The 16,417-nt window shown below is 42.6% G+C and overlaps 1 protein-coding gene across 1 annotated transcript in view; it reads right to left on the reverse strand.

The window, feature by feature from the left end:
* The window catches only part of LOC114552239 (uncharacterized), a 47,504-nt gene extending 31,845 nt beyond the window's left edge, over positions 1-15,659 (reverse strand). The window contains exons 1-2 of the mRNA XM_028572898.1: positions 15,460-15,659; positions 4,764-4,857 (exon numbers count right to left, since the gene is read on the reverse strand). Of these exons, the coding sequence (XP_028428699.1) occupies positions 4,764-4,857; positions 15,460-15,659 (294 nt within the window). The remainder of the gene's footprint in view (positions 1-4,763; positions 4,858-15,459) is intronic.
* Positions 15,660-16,417: the final 758 nt, after the last annotated feature.

A 16,417-nucleotide genomic window follows, 5' to 3' on the forward strand; every position in this document is an offset into this window, starting at 1 on the left:
GCTGTGACTGTCCTTCCTTTGCCGTACCTGAAGTTGCTGCATTTTGGCTGCTGTCTGTAGATTCCTTCATGCACAACTCATATTCTTTTGGATGATTCATACGCAAATATTTTAACAGTGGCAATGTTGTGTATTGCTGAGGGTCCTTAGGGCCACCACGAGACAAATCGGCATTGCAAATTGAACATGTAGCTCGACTTGAATGGCCTTCTTTTGACTGAAAGTACTGCCAAACAACACTTTTCCTGCTCACGAGTTCCATTTTCCCTTTCTCACAGCATACTGCATTGAACGCTCCACCTATGTAAACACTTTCCTGTAATCAACGTTGGCGTTATTACATCAACCAGAGTAGCGCGCGTAGTGCAAGCGTAGGGTTCAGTGGAAAAAAATTCTAAGGTTCGGCAGAAACCGAACTCCGTCAAAAAGCCCAATATTCAGCCGAAGCCTGGATTCGGTGCATCCCTAGCAATAACAAATTTTTCAGAAAACAGGAAATAAGCAAAAGTTTGGCCGCTCCATTTGAAATGGTCTAGAACAGTCACTGTTATGATAAAGATTTGTCATGAAATACATAGTTCACTCTCTTCAGTGATTGAGCAATGTATGGTAACCTTGTGTCTTTCACAAATCAGACCATTGTGAACAATTAATAGAACTGTGATTTTATTACAAATTGCCTGGCAGCTGTACAGAGGCTGATGATCTCACTGTCTTTTAGAGAAGCAGCTCATCAAGAGGATTGGCAGGTTTTGGGACAGGACCTTGTCCAGCTGACGGGAGGAAGGGCAGACTAAAGACACTTTTCTGGTTTATCATTTAACCTTGTAGATCAGATTATCATAACTAAAGCCCTATTCGCACAGGATTAGTATTACCTGGTGACCTCTAGTCCTTTGTAATAACTACGGAGGTTGTCTGTGATCTTAATCCCACAAATGACCTACCATATATCACTGAACACCGAGGTCCTGTAATAATATGAGTCCCGTGCAAATCAACGTGTCTGTGATTTGGTGGTGTCGTATACCATTTTTTCAAGGTTTTTATTTCCTGTTCGCCTTTTTATCCATCTCGTGAAAATGGATATGGGATGGCGGTGGCTGTGGACGCGCCTTTTCATGACCAACCGGCTTTGTCTTTTAAGCCTCTGGCAACCTCTGCCGGGCTATTCTCCGCGCTCCTCCGGGTAGCCAACTCTCGGTTCAAATTCAAGTAAGAGCAGGCTTCGCTTATCCAATGTGAATGCGCCACAGGAAACTCAGATGTGTGTGTGTGTGTGTGTGTGTGTGTGTGTGTGGGGGGTAATTTCTAAATCACACGAGATCCCCAGATGATACTAATGCTGTGAGAATAGGGCTCAAAATAACTTGTTTTTATGTTGGGTGTATGGGTCACTTGGAAACTGTTCCACTGTTCCGGGTGATGAATGAATGTTGAAGGTGCAGCCATTGGTGTGTCATGACCTGCTGAATGAATTACAGCCACAGATAGTACAAAAGCTGAACGCTTGAACCTTTAAAAAATCTTTTTGGTCAGTAATACATACATTTTGTTCTGCACATGTCTACTTGTATAACAGTAATGCTTATTGTGTATGCATCAGTGATGATTATTTTGTCATGCGTGCTTTACCCATCATGTCATGAACCTGCTGGGATATTTCTTTTTGCTTACTTTATGTTTTATCAGATGCAAGCTTGCTGAGCGTGCAGCTTCTTTTAAAGCAAATACATCCATAAAATGGAAGACATTAAATCCTGTAAAGTGTCTATTACAGCCTCATCTGTCCACTAATCACCAGTGAGCGTGGCATTAGGTGCCTTGCTCGTGTACTCCTCTGCAGTACTTGTGTAGGGTCGAGAACACATTACTTCCCCTTCTCTCCATCACCTTCTTTGCCCAGATGTCCGGGAGTTTGACCCTGGTGGAGCGATAAAGAGTCTCAAACAGTTGGATTTAAAATCTCAGCGGTGCTGATATGCAGTGGCCAACTCTGCTCTTAGGTGAATCTTCACTTATTCAGATTCTAATAAAAAAAATTCTCCACTTTATCTCACCAATTAGGAACAGCCAATTGCTTAATACTACAGTCCTTGACAACACTAAAGGTCTGAGAAAAACTCTCGGCAGCCTCTGCTGACTCATGCACACTGTACCCAACCTTTGATGTGTACATACAGTACTATTACATACACTACTATTGCACTTGTTTGTGCTAAACTACAGCAGCCGCACTGGGAAGATTGATGCAAAACCAAGAACTTCTAGGAAATGCTTTATGCAGTACTGATTCTGTGCTATTTAAGCTGCCTACAGTGTTTTTACCATATCTGTGTCTAAAACGTTGGGAAAGCTAAAGCAGATGATTAATAAATAACAAAACTTGCTTAAGAAGTCAACTGGGGACAGACTTACAATCATTACATCTGAGAAAATTAATTTAGGTAGTTTTTATGCTCATATTGATTTTACATTCATTGCGCCTAATTATTATAAAAAGGTAGGGAAAACCAGACCTTCCTCCAAAGTGCTCTGGAGGAGGGTCTGGCTAGTCCACACAGCATTCCAGGATGGGAGAAAAACATGCTCCGGTTTATTGGCATTTCTTTTTGGCAAATTTTACCAATTACAATCGTCTTGGGACGCACGGAGCAACGGTGCCTCTGCAAAATAGCCTTGGGAAGGAACTTGTTTGGGTGGAACATGCGTACGTTCAAAAGAGTGTTGTTCATGCAACTGCTCCAAACTCTGCATGTCTGTCCAACAAAACAGTCCCACTGCCCAGGACTTAACACAGGTCTTTGTGAAAGTGTGTGTGTTTTTCCTCTTCGCAACAGATCAGTGATCTGAGAATACTGCTATATCAGTCAAATTCTCCTCACTAATCCAAATCGATGTTGACATTTCCGTTTGTCTCTGACTAATAAAACTGATCACTGAAATTATCAAAACACATCTCACCATTAAAACCAAACAGTGTTGTGAAATTAAGACGTCAGATGTGAGTGATACTCAAGCTATACCACTCATCTGATAAGGTCCAAATACAATAAAATGAATTAACACCATATAATGGATGAAGTGATCACGTCTCAAATCAGACACATGATGCATATGATATATCCACTCTTGACCCAATGGGAACCAGGCTCATTATAACGCACAGTGTTCAAGCCATAAATAAAAACTGCTTCCCAGTACAAACAACAAGGCACTTATTAATATTAATGCTGCAGTGTGAGGTCAGTATTTATATGTCAAAGATGACCCACTTACCATTACTTTACTTATTAAGAGATAAATTAATTAGCGTCAGATTGGTAATTACCATACAGGTTACTGGCTTCACTCGGAGAATGAGACATTTCTATACTTAGATATTGAAGCTGTAACTTGGTTGTTAAAGGAAGTCTGTGACGAGAGGACGAGAAACACTTGGGCAGCTTTATGGGAGTAGAAAGAATGAGAAAGAATAGCCCTTTCCCACTAAAACATTTAACTGGATTCCCATAATTACCTTTGGACCATAAAGTGATATAGACTAAAATCCCTTTTCAAGAAGAAAAAAAGATAAAGCTATGATACATATATTATGACAGCTGTGTTATGAACATAATTGTGCATGTTCTGAGCATAAACTGAGTATAATGATGGATGGCTTGACAGCTCCCCAAAAATGGAGCCAAAACATCTGGATTGTCCCCTGGTGGCTGGCTGCAGTATAGGTCATTAACCACGCCCCTTCCATGTTAGCGGATGGGACGTGGGCCAATCTGAAAAATCAAAGTACACGTCAAATACATTTTTCTCAAAAGATGGTTTCTGTCATTTTAGGTGGTTATAATCAAGCCGATATTTGTTCAAGTGTTCATCTTCTGATACGTTTTTTTTTATTAGAAACCTCATGATTGACAGGTGTGATTGACTTGTGATTGGTCGGGCGGGCGTATGGGCGGGACTTTGATACCGCTCGATCACTACTGTGTTAGTCTTGCATTGCCAGACCTTCCTCCAAAGCGCTGCAAAGGAAGGTCTGGCTAGTCCACACAGCATTCCTGGATGGGAGAAAAACGTGCTGAAGTTTAATGGCATTTCTTTAAACCAATCACAATCGTCCTGGGCGGCGCTAAGCGTTGGGTGGAGCCACGGTGCCTCTGCAAAATAGTCTCGGGAAGGAACTTGTTTTGGTGGAACACGTGGACGTTAAAAAGTAGTTTTAGTTGTGCAACAGAAAACTCTGATTGGACAGATAGTCTAGCTAGCTGTCTGGATTTACCCTGCAGAGATCTGAGGAGCAGTTAACCATAGTCCTCAGAAATCCACCGGAGATTAGAACATCAACACAAAGAAAGCGGAAGGTAACGGGCATCTTGCCGAAATGAATGACATACAGCAACATTTTCGCCGGCAATTGAGCAATCCCAGAAGTTAAAGGTCATGGATATAGACTACTACTGCGCAGTCTCTGGTTCCACAATTATACAAGATGGCAGCGCCTGTATCTGGGATACTTTGGCTTCACTTTCGTACAGTGGGAGGCAGTGGAGATGCGTCGTCCATCTTTATATACAGTCTCTGGTTCTGACTTGGTTTACATAATTCTTTTTTTTTAAATACATTTGGGCTTATTTGGCAATATTTCCCTCAAAAGATTGACAAAGTGGAACGAACGTGAGACAGAAATCTGGAAAGTTCTCAAACTTTGTAACGCCAGAGTGGACAAGATCAAGAAAAGAGGAGGAGATACAGGAAGCTCTTACCTGGATGTCATCGGATGTCAGGTGTCCCTTCATGTCACTGTTCTTCTTTTTAGGCGGGGGAGGGGCTGGCTTGTGGGCAGGTGGGAGGTCGGTCCTGTTAAGAGAGCGAGAAGATAACATGACACTCAGCACAGTAAGGGATCGCCACTCTTCAACGTCCCTCACCTACTACAGCACTCTATAATGAGAAGTCCTGCCTGCACTTGCCTTTTTCACTCTTTCCTCGGATTTTGATAGATCTGGTGTTGGTGGCTTTGTTGCGGCGGCAGCCCTTCCCCCTGCCCTTTCAAAGGCTCTCGCTGGAGAGACACTGTGCTAATGAGAGTGGGCTGTAATTGGACACTGAGGTGAGGAGATAGGGATGGGGGGAGTATAGGGGGGCAGGGAGAAGGGCATGTGTGAGTCAAGTCCTCAGGGTGGATTGAGCCTCTTTCAGAGTACCACGCGGACACACAGCCCGCCCACTGCGCAGCCACTGTTTGATTGACGTGTTGTCCTGAGCTGTGGCTCAGAGAGCCCAGCAGGCGGCTTCTGCTCTCCACCTTTCCCTGGATCCCTGGCAATAACACCCCCTAATCCCAAGGCGCCCACCCCACCCCTCTGTGGACACACCTGGGGAAGAACAAAGCCTCGACAGCTGAACACCTGTACTCATTTACATGCCGCCATTAACAGGAACAGCAAAACACGGAGAATGAAGTTTTCACTGGAGATAAAAAGGCCAACCCGGCACACAGTCGTGGCTATGATAATAAAAAGGGGAAATTAAATTGGGAGCGGAGAAAAGACAGCAGTAATTGAAAGCTTGATGTTGGAATTGTTTGAAGTGCATCTGGATAATTATTTCAGACAAGGAAGCAGAGGGGCTGTTGCTTCCAAATCGTTACAAAGAAAACCCCTTCCCTGCAACACGCTGGCAGTCAGATGTCATCTGCTGCATTCTGACATGATATCAGGAGTGATCAAAGATAATGAAGTGGAGCACAGACACTGAGCTGTGTACCTACATGCATTATCTCCGGCTCCTCCCGCATCCCATTCGCACTGGTTCACATCCTTATTGAATAACATGACCTTTCCGCAAGGCCAAGCCGGCGTTTTAATGTGCAGAAAATGTGTGCATGAGTGCACCTCTTAACTCTTCCTTTCACGCTCATTATTTCCAGTCCGTATCACCTTGTCTCCAGACAGTGCTACCGTGCCACTGCCAGATTCATGTGGCACCCTCTTCAGCCTGCCTGCAGCACAGAGGCAAAGCAAACACACAGAAAGACAGCACACAGTAACCTCTGCTGTCGCAGAGCCTTCAGACGAGAGAGCATCCATTTTCTCCGAGACGGATAATTATGAGTCTTGTGGAAACGCGGTTTCCGCAGCTACATCAGCAGCTCCCTCATTATAAAAAGTATTGTAATGCGTTGCCTATGATTGACTGGATTCTGATACAGGTGAGAGAGAGAAAAGCCGTGACAGCCGACAAGATCATTTGCTTTCAAGAAATGCATGAGACAAAGTGTGAGTGTCAGCCTCTGCCATCCCTGTGCATACACTGAGACACCGAATTACATTTCTTCAATTAGCTGAAACAAATAGCTGATGAAAACGTCATTTCCTAACTGTCATTTCATTAAAAGGAAATGCAGCATTATCCAACATTCAATACAATATTTACTGCGTTTCAAGCAATGCTGTCAAAATGAACGCAATAATGATGAGTTATTAGATAATAAGGCCACCAATTTGTGTTGACGCGCCATTAACACCCACACAATCTGTGATTCGGCAACACATTCTCACTATCCCATCGCGTAAAGTACGGATGCTTGGTCATGTGCCTTTGGGGCATTGCTAAATGTCTCCTTTAGCGTTGGGCATTGGTCACTTTTGACGCTCTGGATGGGCACCACCCTAACCAACATCTTTACGCGGCATTTCAGTGTTTCATACTACTCGCTACTGTTGGATATCATACGCGGATGCAGAGAACCCCCCTCCCCCGGGTCACAGGCACACCATGCTGGATAGTTTACAACGGAGACGCCTGGACAACTCTACAAGCAACACACTTTTAACAGCGATAGCTAAATGGGTGGCTACAGCTTGCAGGTCGATAAACACTGTAGAGGACGAAGGTCTGCTTGAAATAATTTGCATCGTATCCAACGCCTGCACGTATGAGTTGCCTTCGAGAGCCACCGCTGACAGTATTTGTCATTGTTTTGGAGGGTTGCAACAGAAATGAACATTTGCATGAAGCAAGCATTTTTTGTTATTTGTATCTGCTCCCATGTTGATTTGAAGAGCATTAAAAACTTGAAAAATATCCCTTTTGAAAGTTTTGAGCAGATAAAGAAATGGGCGATTAATTTGTGATTAATCGCGAGCTAAATATGGACAACCATGCGATTAATCGCGATTAAATATTTTAATCCACGGATAGCCCTAGTTTTGAGGCAAATCAGTGGCACATCTTCACGTTGGAATCATTCAAGCAGGATGAAATCATACCATGTTTATATGTGATACAGCATTTGCATTCAGAGCCTGGTGCATTTTCATAGGACCTTCGATGATTGCATTACGTTGCACATTATGTGAAGGAGCCTGTTCATATAGGTAGTGTGTTGGGGGGCACCCATATGCAGAGTGGGTTTGTCAAATCTGACCCGACATGAAGAAACTCCCTCGTCTCATGACTACCACCCAGCAGCAACCACTTCCTCCCTGTCATAGCTCCCTTTTCTTGATTGAATTCAGCTACGTCTGTAATCACGTTACGCACAAACAGCAGCCTCAGGAGACCGCCAGTGTGTACGCCGTCACTACGGCTTGACACAGTAGCAGGAAAACAGAGCCAAAAGTACAATCTGTGTTTAATGGAGTGGCATGAGTGCAGAGCGCACAGACATGCTCAAGCTGTGTCCCAATTCTAAAACTCACACTGTTAAGCACTCATTTTTAAAAGACTCTGTGTCTGTTAGTGTGCAGGACATTAATGGCCTGTCTTTCACTAGCAGGAAGTAATACATAAACAAACACTATTGCTAATTGAACTTTTTAAGCTAAATGTTTTTTCCCCTAGATTTGCTACTTGATGTTTTGTTTTCCGAGATGCTCCTGAAGCTGTCTCATCTCTATCTGCAATTCGTTTTCATCTCTCGGGCTGTGTGAACCTCCTTTCTTTGCTGGGAGTGTTGCATGCTGATATCTTTGACTGTAGCTAAAGGATAACTTCGGTTTATTCTAAGGTGGTTATAATTTTCTTACTTCCGGACATAATTTCTATCAGTTATGATGCTGATGATCTCCCCAATGTAATTGCTGAGTTCTGCTAAAATGACATTGCCACAAGTACCATGTGCCAAGAAACAAGTGGTTTAGAGAATTTGGCCACATTCTCTAAACCACAGGAGCTAGAAATGAAAGGGAACAGCTATGGCAATTACGGTAGTTCATAAGTAAACCCATAAATTGTGATGAATCTTTACAACGGACAGTTTGGTAAATTATTCTACCGTTCTCCTTCTTTCAAATAAGTTTGGCTAGCTTGGGAGTTTTTTTTTTTCCTAAAACCTGTGTTGTTTGTGTTGCTTGGCCCAGCTGATATTCTTTCAATGATTTTCCTCAACGCGTTTTAATTTTTTTTCCCAGCTGTGAGCAGCTTCTTAATTTCCTGTGTAGTACAATTTGGGGGAAACTGTCCATTGACAGAGCACTCAAAAATTATGCAAGGTTAGACATCTGACTATAGTGTTTTGCTAATTCTCCAGCGTGAGCACAAACATGCTCAAACCTAGCGTAGAATTAGCATGTAGCATTTGGAAATACATGTTTACTATTTATTCTCTTTACTTATATTTGTTTATCTTTAGAGTGTATTGTACTTTTCCCCCCTATCACGTGCTGCTTCCCTATGTATGTATGTATGTATGTATGTATGCATGTGTGTGTATATATATATATATATATATATATATATATATATATATATATATATTTTAAAGGATTTTGAATCTATCTTGGATCTTGCACACAGAATAAGCTACAAGTGCAAAACAGGAATCTAGTTGTATAGAATAAACTCAAATGCATGTGACAAACTAATTGAAAGTGGATTGAAATGCAGCAGTGTTTATGGTTTGAATAATTCATTATAAAAAAGATTCACAGTGTCAGCTGTGGAGTCACTCAGGAACTGTTTTGCAGCCTCGCAGGTGAATGCCTTTATTTCTTCACAATAATACTCTACGACGGCGAACTCCAGCTAAATAATTAAATAACGTCTTTCCCATTCAAAGCTTGCTTTCAAGCTTAATAAGATTAGCCTTTGATTTTAAGCATATATTCCATTATTTCCATTTCTTCTTGCTTCTTGTGAATGTTATATATGAATAATGCAGTCTCTCGTCTTTGCATTTGAGCGTACAACTGTGGAGATGGAACCTTTTGACTAGCCAAAATTGCCACTGGGAATAAAAAGATGTAAAGTACAAGAGACTGTCAACCCAAATAAAGAGTAAGTAAGAGTTAAAATAAGGGTTGATAAGCTGTGCAACATTAAATATTTATTAAGGTGGTTGCTGCTATGATATGCCATAGGGTAGGTAAGATATCCACCACTTGAAATGTGTGTGCAATATTCTCTCTCCCTCCTCCCGTGATGCATTACAATCGAACTCACTCTGCAGTTTGCGCTTAATGTTTGCTCGAGCCGTCATTAGTCAGATGCATCTCAGCTTGACCCCCCACCCCCTCCCCATGTGCATCTATATCTCAGCTGTGTGCCTACACACAGACTTCCTCAGAGCTGAATGGGATGCAGGCAACGTGTGGGCGTTGGCTCTGTGAGACTCAGACACTAATGAAAGCTGACAAGCACCACAGGCCTGTGGGGAGCAGAAAGCACCGGGCAGGGAACCATAAGCTACATTCAAGTTTGCAGCATTTCCCACTCAGACATCCACCTTGAAGACCTCGCTCCGCCTCGCTCTGTTGGCTACAAAAGGCTCAGGGCAGCTTAAGGGGAGATTTAAAGGGGATAGCGAGGAGAAAACATAACTAATCCTTAAACTGAGAAGAGTAATCTGCGAGGGAAGATTTACAGCAAAAGAAAATGACAATGCACTCACGAAAGAAAAGTGAGCTTTCTATTAGGAATGCTTGCAACGAGCTGCAGATACTCAAGAGTGGACGACCCTCGGTACGACCCTCAGTTAGAAAACCCTCTTGCTGTCCGCAGCATGTGGGAGAAAGTGAAGTGCTGCATCCCCAGAAGCGCTTGGATTAAAAAGAGCCGCCGTATGACCACACAGCCCCGCTCGTGGAAAACAATGTGAAGTGTTTGAGCCCGTCCTCGGTGCTCTCATTGATTTCTGTTGATCACAATCTTATTTGGCAATTTAAATGCTAATGATACTTTTAATTGCAAGACGGGATAAATGTGATTTGATCTTTGGGAGGCAATTACTTTCATGCTTTGTCTCGCTCCGATCTTTTCAAAAGGCGGACAACAATTACCCCGCAGAGCTCAGGCTTTTTTTTTTTTTTTTTTTTTTTATTATTTCTCTTCACTCCTTTCCTCGCAAGAGATGAAAGAACTAAACAAGAATAAAACCAAACGACTTCTGTTTTTGTTCTTTGACAAGTTTATCAAAAAAAAAAAGTGATTTCTGTTGTTGGAAAGTTTTTGCTTCTTTTTTTGGAACATTTAACTTTGCAATTATATACACACACACACGCGGGCCAGTTTCCAAAGCTTTTTCAAGATCTCGGGCATTGATGCTAGATTACATATACTGCTATACAAACCAACATGAAATTAAAAGGTGATTGATATAGACAGTTGCACTGCATGTATAACATTATGTACAGAGGAAACCAAGCACCATTTTTTTACTCATAAAAACAACAACAGTGAATGATTCCAATTCACAGCCAGTACAGGAAGTCCATGTTCAAAGACTCAGAAAGACAAGAAAGACAATGCTACTTTGGTTACAGCTTGAAGCTAGAAGAAGGTGTTCCGACAATGAGTTACCATTTATCACATTTGAAAAAGGTCTCCACACAGCAAAGGTGAAAAACACACTGGTGGCCGGTGTGTAAATCCAAGGGGCACAAAAAATACAAATAATATCTCTAGCAATCATCTTTTAAATTGTGCTTCACTTTGACTTCACTGTAGAGTCTATCTGTAATTTCAAGTGTCCTCCAAAGTCACAATGGGTCTAAATTTCAGTCCTGGAATATCATTTCCAACCGCTACGGTGGAAGGGTTTGCACCTACGTTGAGAAAACACAGTTGATGTTGTTTGATGACGATGACTACCCGCTCCTAATCCATCATCCATTTTTTAATGTTCCGCATGCAATTCTTTTTTAAGATATTGTCGGAAATAGGGCCAGGCAGTTGGCACCAGAGTGATTTGCAACTGTGTCAACGACAGCAGCTGCACGTCAGGAACACCAGCAAGTGGATTTATTTTGCCCGTGGGAATGGCGCCGCGATTGGCAGCGCTTTTTCCGCCGTTTTTGGGAGGTCATGCATCACGCTCGCGGCAAAAGACAGAGCGATGAACACATTATTCTGAGAAGCATCGCTTTTTTGACAATGCCCATCTATTTTGATAATCAGTTGACTGTTGTGCCAGTGCAGCCTCTGAAGGGCCAGTGATTTATTAGGATTGACCAATTTCGAGTCACATCGTGTGCTGCTTGGCAAGGGCAAACAAGAGACGTGACTGGCGGTGCAGTCAGCCGTGTTATCAAATGGCCAGGCTTGATTAACGGCTCATCAACATGCAGAATTAAACTGGCAAAATGCTTCCCCTTTTAACCCTGTCGTCATATAAAACTATGAATTTCTCGCAGTGGTTCTCTGCATTAAAATAACCCCACCCCCTCACACACACACACATTCTGCATTCACATGATTAGACATAAAAAAAAAGTAAACAGTTTCTTCATAAGACACTGAACATGTTTGATGACACGCCACAGGAAAATGGACACAGATATTCATCTGGACAGTTTAAGCTATGAGTCACATCTCACTACGTTGAGCATCACATGCCGAGCTACAGGTGGGACACAACAACAACAGTTAAACAGCACCGACACGACTATGACTCATGTCATGCATATTTGACGACAATCATGCACACAAAGCAGGGGAGAGAGAGCAAAAGGCAGAGGGGGTGGAGGTTGCACAGTGTCGTCTGTCAACAAAGACGTTATCAGCGCGTTGGAGCTCGTGTAAAACAAAGCCTCCAAACGTTTACAGATTCCCCTCGGATTGACAATTTGACGTACGTTCAATCTTTTAATCTCGTCGGAAATTTTCTTTCAAGCTCCCCGATCTGATAAATACGGAAGAGGATTAGGGCCACGTGAAATAAAAATAAATAAAATGTATTTGAGTTCTGAGTTTAAAGTCCTCATTTTAACTTTTTCCTCAGAATTCTGACTTGAAACTCAGAACTCACATATATTTATTTTTTTAAATGTGGCCCTAATCCTCTTCCATATTATTTAGATATGGGGAGCTTGGAGCTTTTCTTTTTTTTCTCAGAAATGCTGAGGGGTTTTGTTTGTTTGTTTTTTAAGTCAGAATTGTGACTTTAAACTCAATATTCTGGGGAAAAAGTCAGAAGTCTGTGGAAAAAAAAAAAGGTTTTATTTTCTGACTTTAAACTCAGAACTCAAATACATTTCTCATATGTGGCCTTAATCCTCTTCTGTAGCTAAACCCCAAATGGAGCTGGATGTTTTATTTTAAGACTTTTACTAAAGTTGGATTCATCTTGGCACTGTTTTCACCGAGTTTCATTTTAGGTGTTCATCGAGCTGAAAGTGTTTTGTTGCTGTTGTCACGCACCGCATAGAGATGTCTGAAACTCACTTCAAACGTCTCACTTTGTTGAGCGTTATCAACAGAAAAACAGAAATTCCTCAAACATCTAGATTTTTTAGATGTCAAGTCCGGTGTGAATGTGTAGTAAATAAATCATGTTGGTGAACGCTTTGCGCTTTCGGCGCTCACAATGGTGTGCTCAAGTATGTGACTTGCAGGCCACCGTTACATGCAGGTAACAGAATAGAGGATCCAGGAGGACAGGGTTCAGCGGGGGATGGACTGGGGTCAGGTGCCTCTACTTTCCTTGTGGGGGACTCTGGCTTCTCTGGAGCCTGTGTCACACAACTATCAGCCACAGCAGCAACAGCAATGCTGAGGGAGGGGAGTGGGAAACAGAGAGCAGTTACTTTGACATCAGAGTGATAAAGAAAGAAAGATAGATTAGCAGGGAGGGAGAAAGAGACAGAAAGCAATGGGAGAGGTAAGAGTCGGTGTGCTTCACTTGTCTTGAAAATCATTGCTGAGAGGTAGAAGCAGCGTGCTATCTGGCTTCTGCTGCACGGACAGGGCTAGAAGGCTGAATTATGATTGCTCCCCACCCCCCCGGTCCCAATCTACTGGGCTAGATTGCTGTCAATCTGACAATTGTGATTCGCATTGGATCAGAGTACTGTCACTTGGTTGCCTTTTCTGCCAATCTTCCAGCACTTGTCACATGACCAATTCATGTTTCCATGACGGCTATCCAAAATGCTGATACCATGGAACCGCCACTGGAATAGTTTTTTTAAAAAGTGGCTGACTTTGCTTGCTAAAATATACAATTCTTTTTATGAAATCAAGGGAAATTAATAACGTGAGGTTTCATTTAGCAGAATTACATGATGTTGTTCTATTCTTTCCAATATTTCCAATATTTCTAAACAGATTTTCTATGCTGTATTCTGATAATGTGTCCCCCCCTCCCCCAGGACCCCCTCTGAGCGCCTGCGAGCGGCATGAGGAGTCGCCGAGGACAGGAACCTGGCAGAGCGTCTTGCCGCTGCTTGATGTTAGCGTCGCTGCTTTGAATATCGAATCAATTAGAAGATTCTGGAGGGGGGGGGGGGGGGGACCTCTAAAATAAGCACTGTAATCTCATCATGTGAGTTGATTAAAGGCTCATGTGCACCCTCAGCCAGATTCTGCACACCCCCAACCTCAGATGTGTTGGTAATATTCCCAGGGAGGAAGATAGCCAACCCCTGCACACACAGCAGCACCATTCCCATGGGGATGTGGTTTGCATCTTGTATAGGTAGCATAGCCAAGGGCATCATGGGAACCCTGGCAACCACGTGGTTTACACAAAGCCAATAAGCAATATTCAACTTGAATGCCTGCTTCCTTCTTTGTTGAAAACAGATTTCTTACACTTCTTCCGAAGCAGATGGCAGAGACTTTCATCACCTTCGGAATAACATGTGAAGATAGTTTAAATTCACAAAGCTCTGTTGCTTGTTGTTTTCCTCAGCTGCATCCTCTGCAACTGCTGTTTTCCCCTCTGTGTACAGGCAGCAGCTGGCAATTGTTTCAAATTGCCATGGCCCCTGGTTTGTAGGCAGAACATAATTACCTGGTTGGCTGGAGGAAGGGCAGAAAGAGTAGAGAAAGTGGCAGAGGTACAGGGTCCTTAAATCTATCTTTTAACAGCACTTTGACTGGCTTAAGTGATTCAACGAAAGCAGTCGCATTCATTCTAAAACTCATTCTGAGTTCAATTTAAATGGCCTCCAAATATTGCTTTGGCAAGGTTCAGACTTCTAACTTCTTTTACCTACCACATCAGCGTCCAATCAATATTAGTATTATGGTTGCAGCATTCTTCCATGCTGAACTGCATCTGGTTTTAGGTTTAGCCCAGTCATCCAATCTTTGATCTGCGGTTTCAAATCATATTCATTTGCATAATTCCACAACTTTTTTTCAAATAACATTTCGAGACAGTCCAACCTCTGGGCCTGTTGCATACTCAAAAATCTCCCGGTAAAAAATCTCCTTCACTTCCTGATGATGCCGTAAAAAAATCCAACAGAGGTGAAGCTTTCCCAAGAAAAGACTGCAGCACAAGCTCCTGCAATCAGTCCTGATTAAAAACAATCGTGTTTTAATGGGAAATGGGCTCACTACAGGCCACATTACAATCAGGCAGACTTAATAAGTGCCGCTTCAATGATAATCATTGTATCAGCAATAGTAAACTTTTTAAGCCTCGGTGCTTTTAGATTATTTTTCATAAAGTGACCTATAGGAAAGGAGATTAGGGGCCCGTGGTCCAAGTTTGGCCCGTGCTCCCTTTGTTTTTGGCCTGCCATGGAATTTGACATGTTCATGCTTATTCTCCTCTTATTTTGAAAGTGCTGTAAAATCCTAACCGTAATGACTACGGAACATACATTTTATGCAGCTCTAATCGGAGTTTTACGGCAATGTAAAGCATGGTGCTGGTTAACTTCACTAGGCTAATTAAATACTTAAGTTGTATCCATGACGAATTACAAGAATTGCGTTATTCTTCAACATCAACATTTATTTTTGGTCTCTGGCCTTCCATCCAGATACATTTTGGCCCTTCATATGAAAGATTTTGGGCACCTCTGAGCTATCGGAATGAATGACAAGGAAGCAGCGACATGTTTGCAGTGGGTTCTCCTGTCTCCGAACACTAACTCTCCCCCAAAAAGTGTTTTTTTGTTCCCTTTTCAAAGGGTTTCTCTCCCATGGGCTGACAAGAGTGCACACCTAATCTTACCACCTGTCCAACCCCACTGCAATATTCTCTGGCAGAGGCTCGGTACTCACAGGTCATTATCTGTCTCAGTGCGGGGCTTCTGCTGCCGCCGATGGACCATGAAAACAGTAACAGCCACGCCGGCGATGAGTCCAATGGCAACGACACCTCCGAGGATCCCGATAACGCCTCCCGGGGGACCCTGCGGCTGCGGCTTCGCTGCAGACAAGAGGAGAAATAACAGTGTGAGGATCGGCGCCCTTTGAGTCATTGATACTGCTGGGTTGAACTTGGGGGGGGGGAGGATCGTACAGCAGCGGGGACAAAGAAACACCAATGTTACAACTCCACGACAACATTTTTCATGTCTATGGCAGCAAAAAAAAAAAAAAAAAAAAAAAAAAGGATTTCAAAATGAATCACATTTCTGGACATAACTTCAACAGCTGGTCTAAATATTTCAAAATGAAAGCAGTAATGCATCCAAAAAAAAAAAAACTAACAATAGACGACTGTAAAAGGAAAAATCTTTACAAGCCATTTTACACAGCGTTTGTCAGGCTTGAGGCTTTCTGTCATAAAACGCTATTTTCAGAGACATATTTCAGGAGGAGACCATTGTCCGGCTAAGCCTGGCACGGTGTGGATACCACACAATCATGGTCACTCAGCAGCTGCTGCTGCTTTCCTAATGTGTACTAGCTGTTCAAAAGGAGCCTAAATTGGCTTGGATTTGACAGCGAACCCAAATGCACTCTTAAGAGCACGACAAAGCTATTATATTTTAAAGTCCTTGCCAGCAGGGGGTAATGAATGCAAAACATATTTCCAGCCTTGCAGAGAGGGAATGTGTGCGGTGGGTTTCCAAAGTACAACAATTTATCTAATTCCGCTGAGAGCAAAACATGGAAAAGTTAGTCTACAACTGTAAGCTCAAATGACATGACGATCTAACCCAGTAAACATTTCAGATTGTTGATGTTACCCTCTCTGCTCTGTGTTCAATACTCCAGTCACCACTGTATTGAG

Source organism: Perca flavescens, chromosome 3 (genome assembly GCF_004354835.1).
Source record: "Perca flavescens isolate YP-PL-M2 chromosome 3, PFLA_1.0, whole genome shotgun sequence".
Taxonomy (NCBI): domain Eukaryota; kingdom Metazoa; phylum Chordata; class Actinopteri; order Perciformes; family Percidae; genus Perca; species Perca flavescens.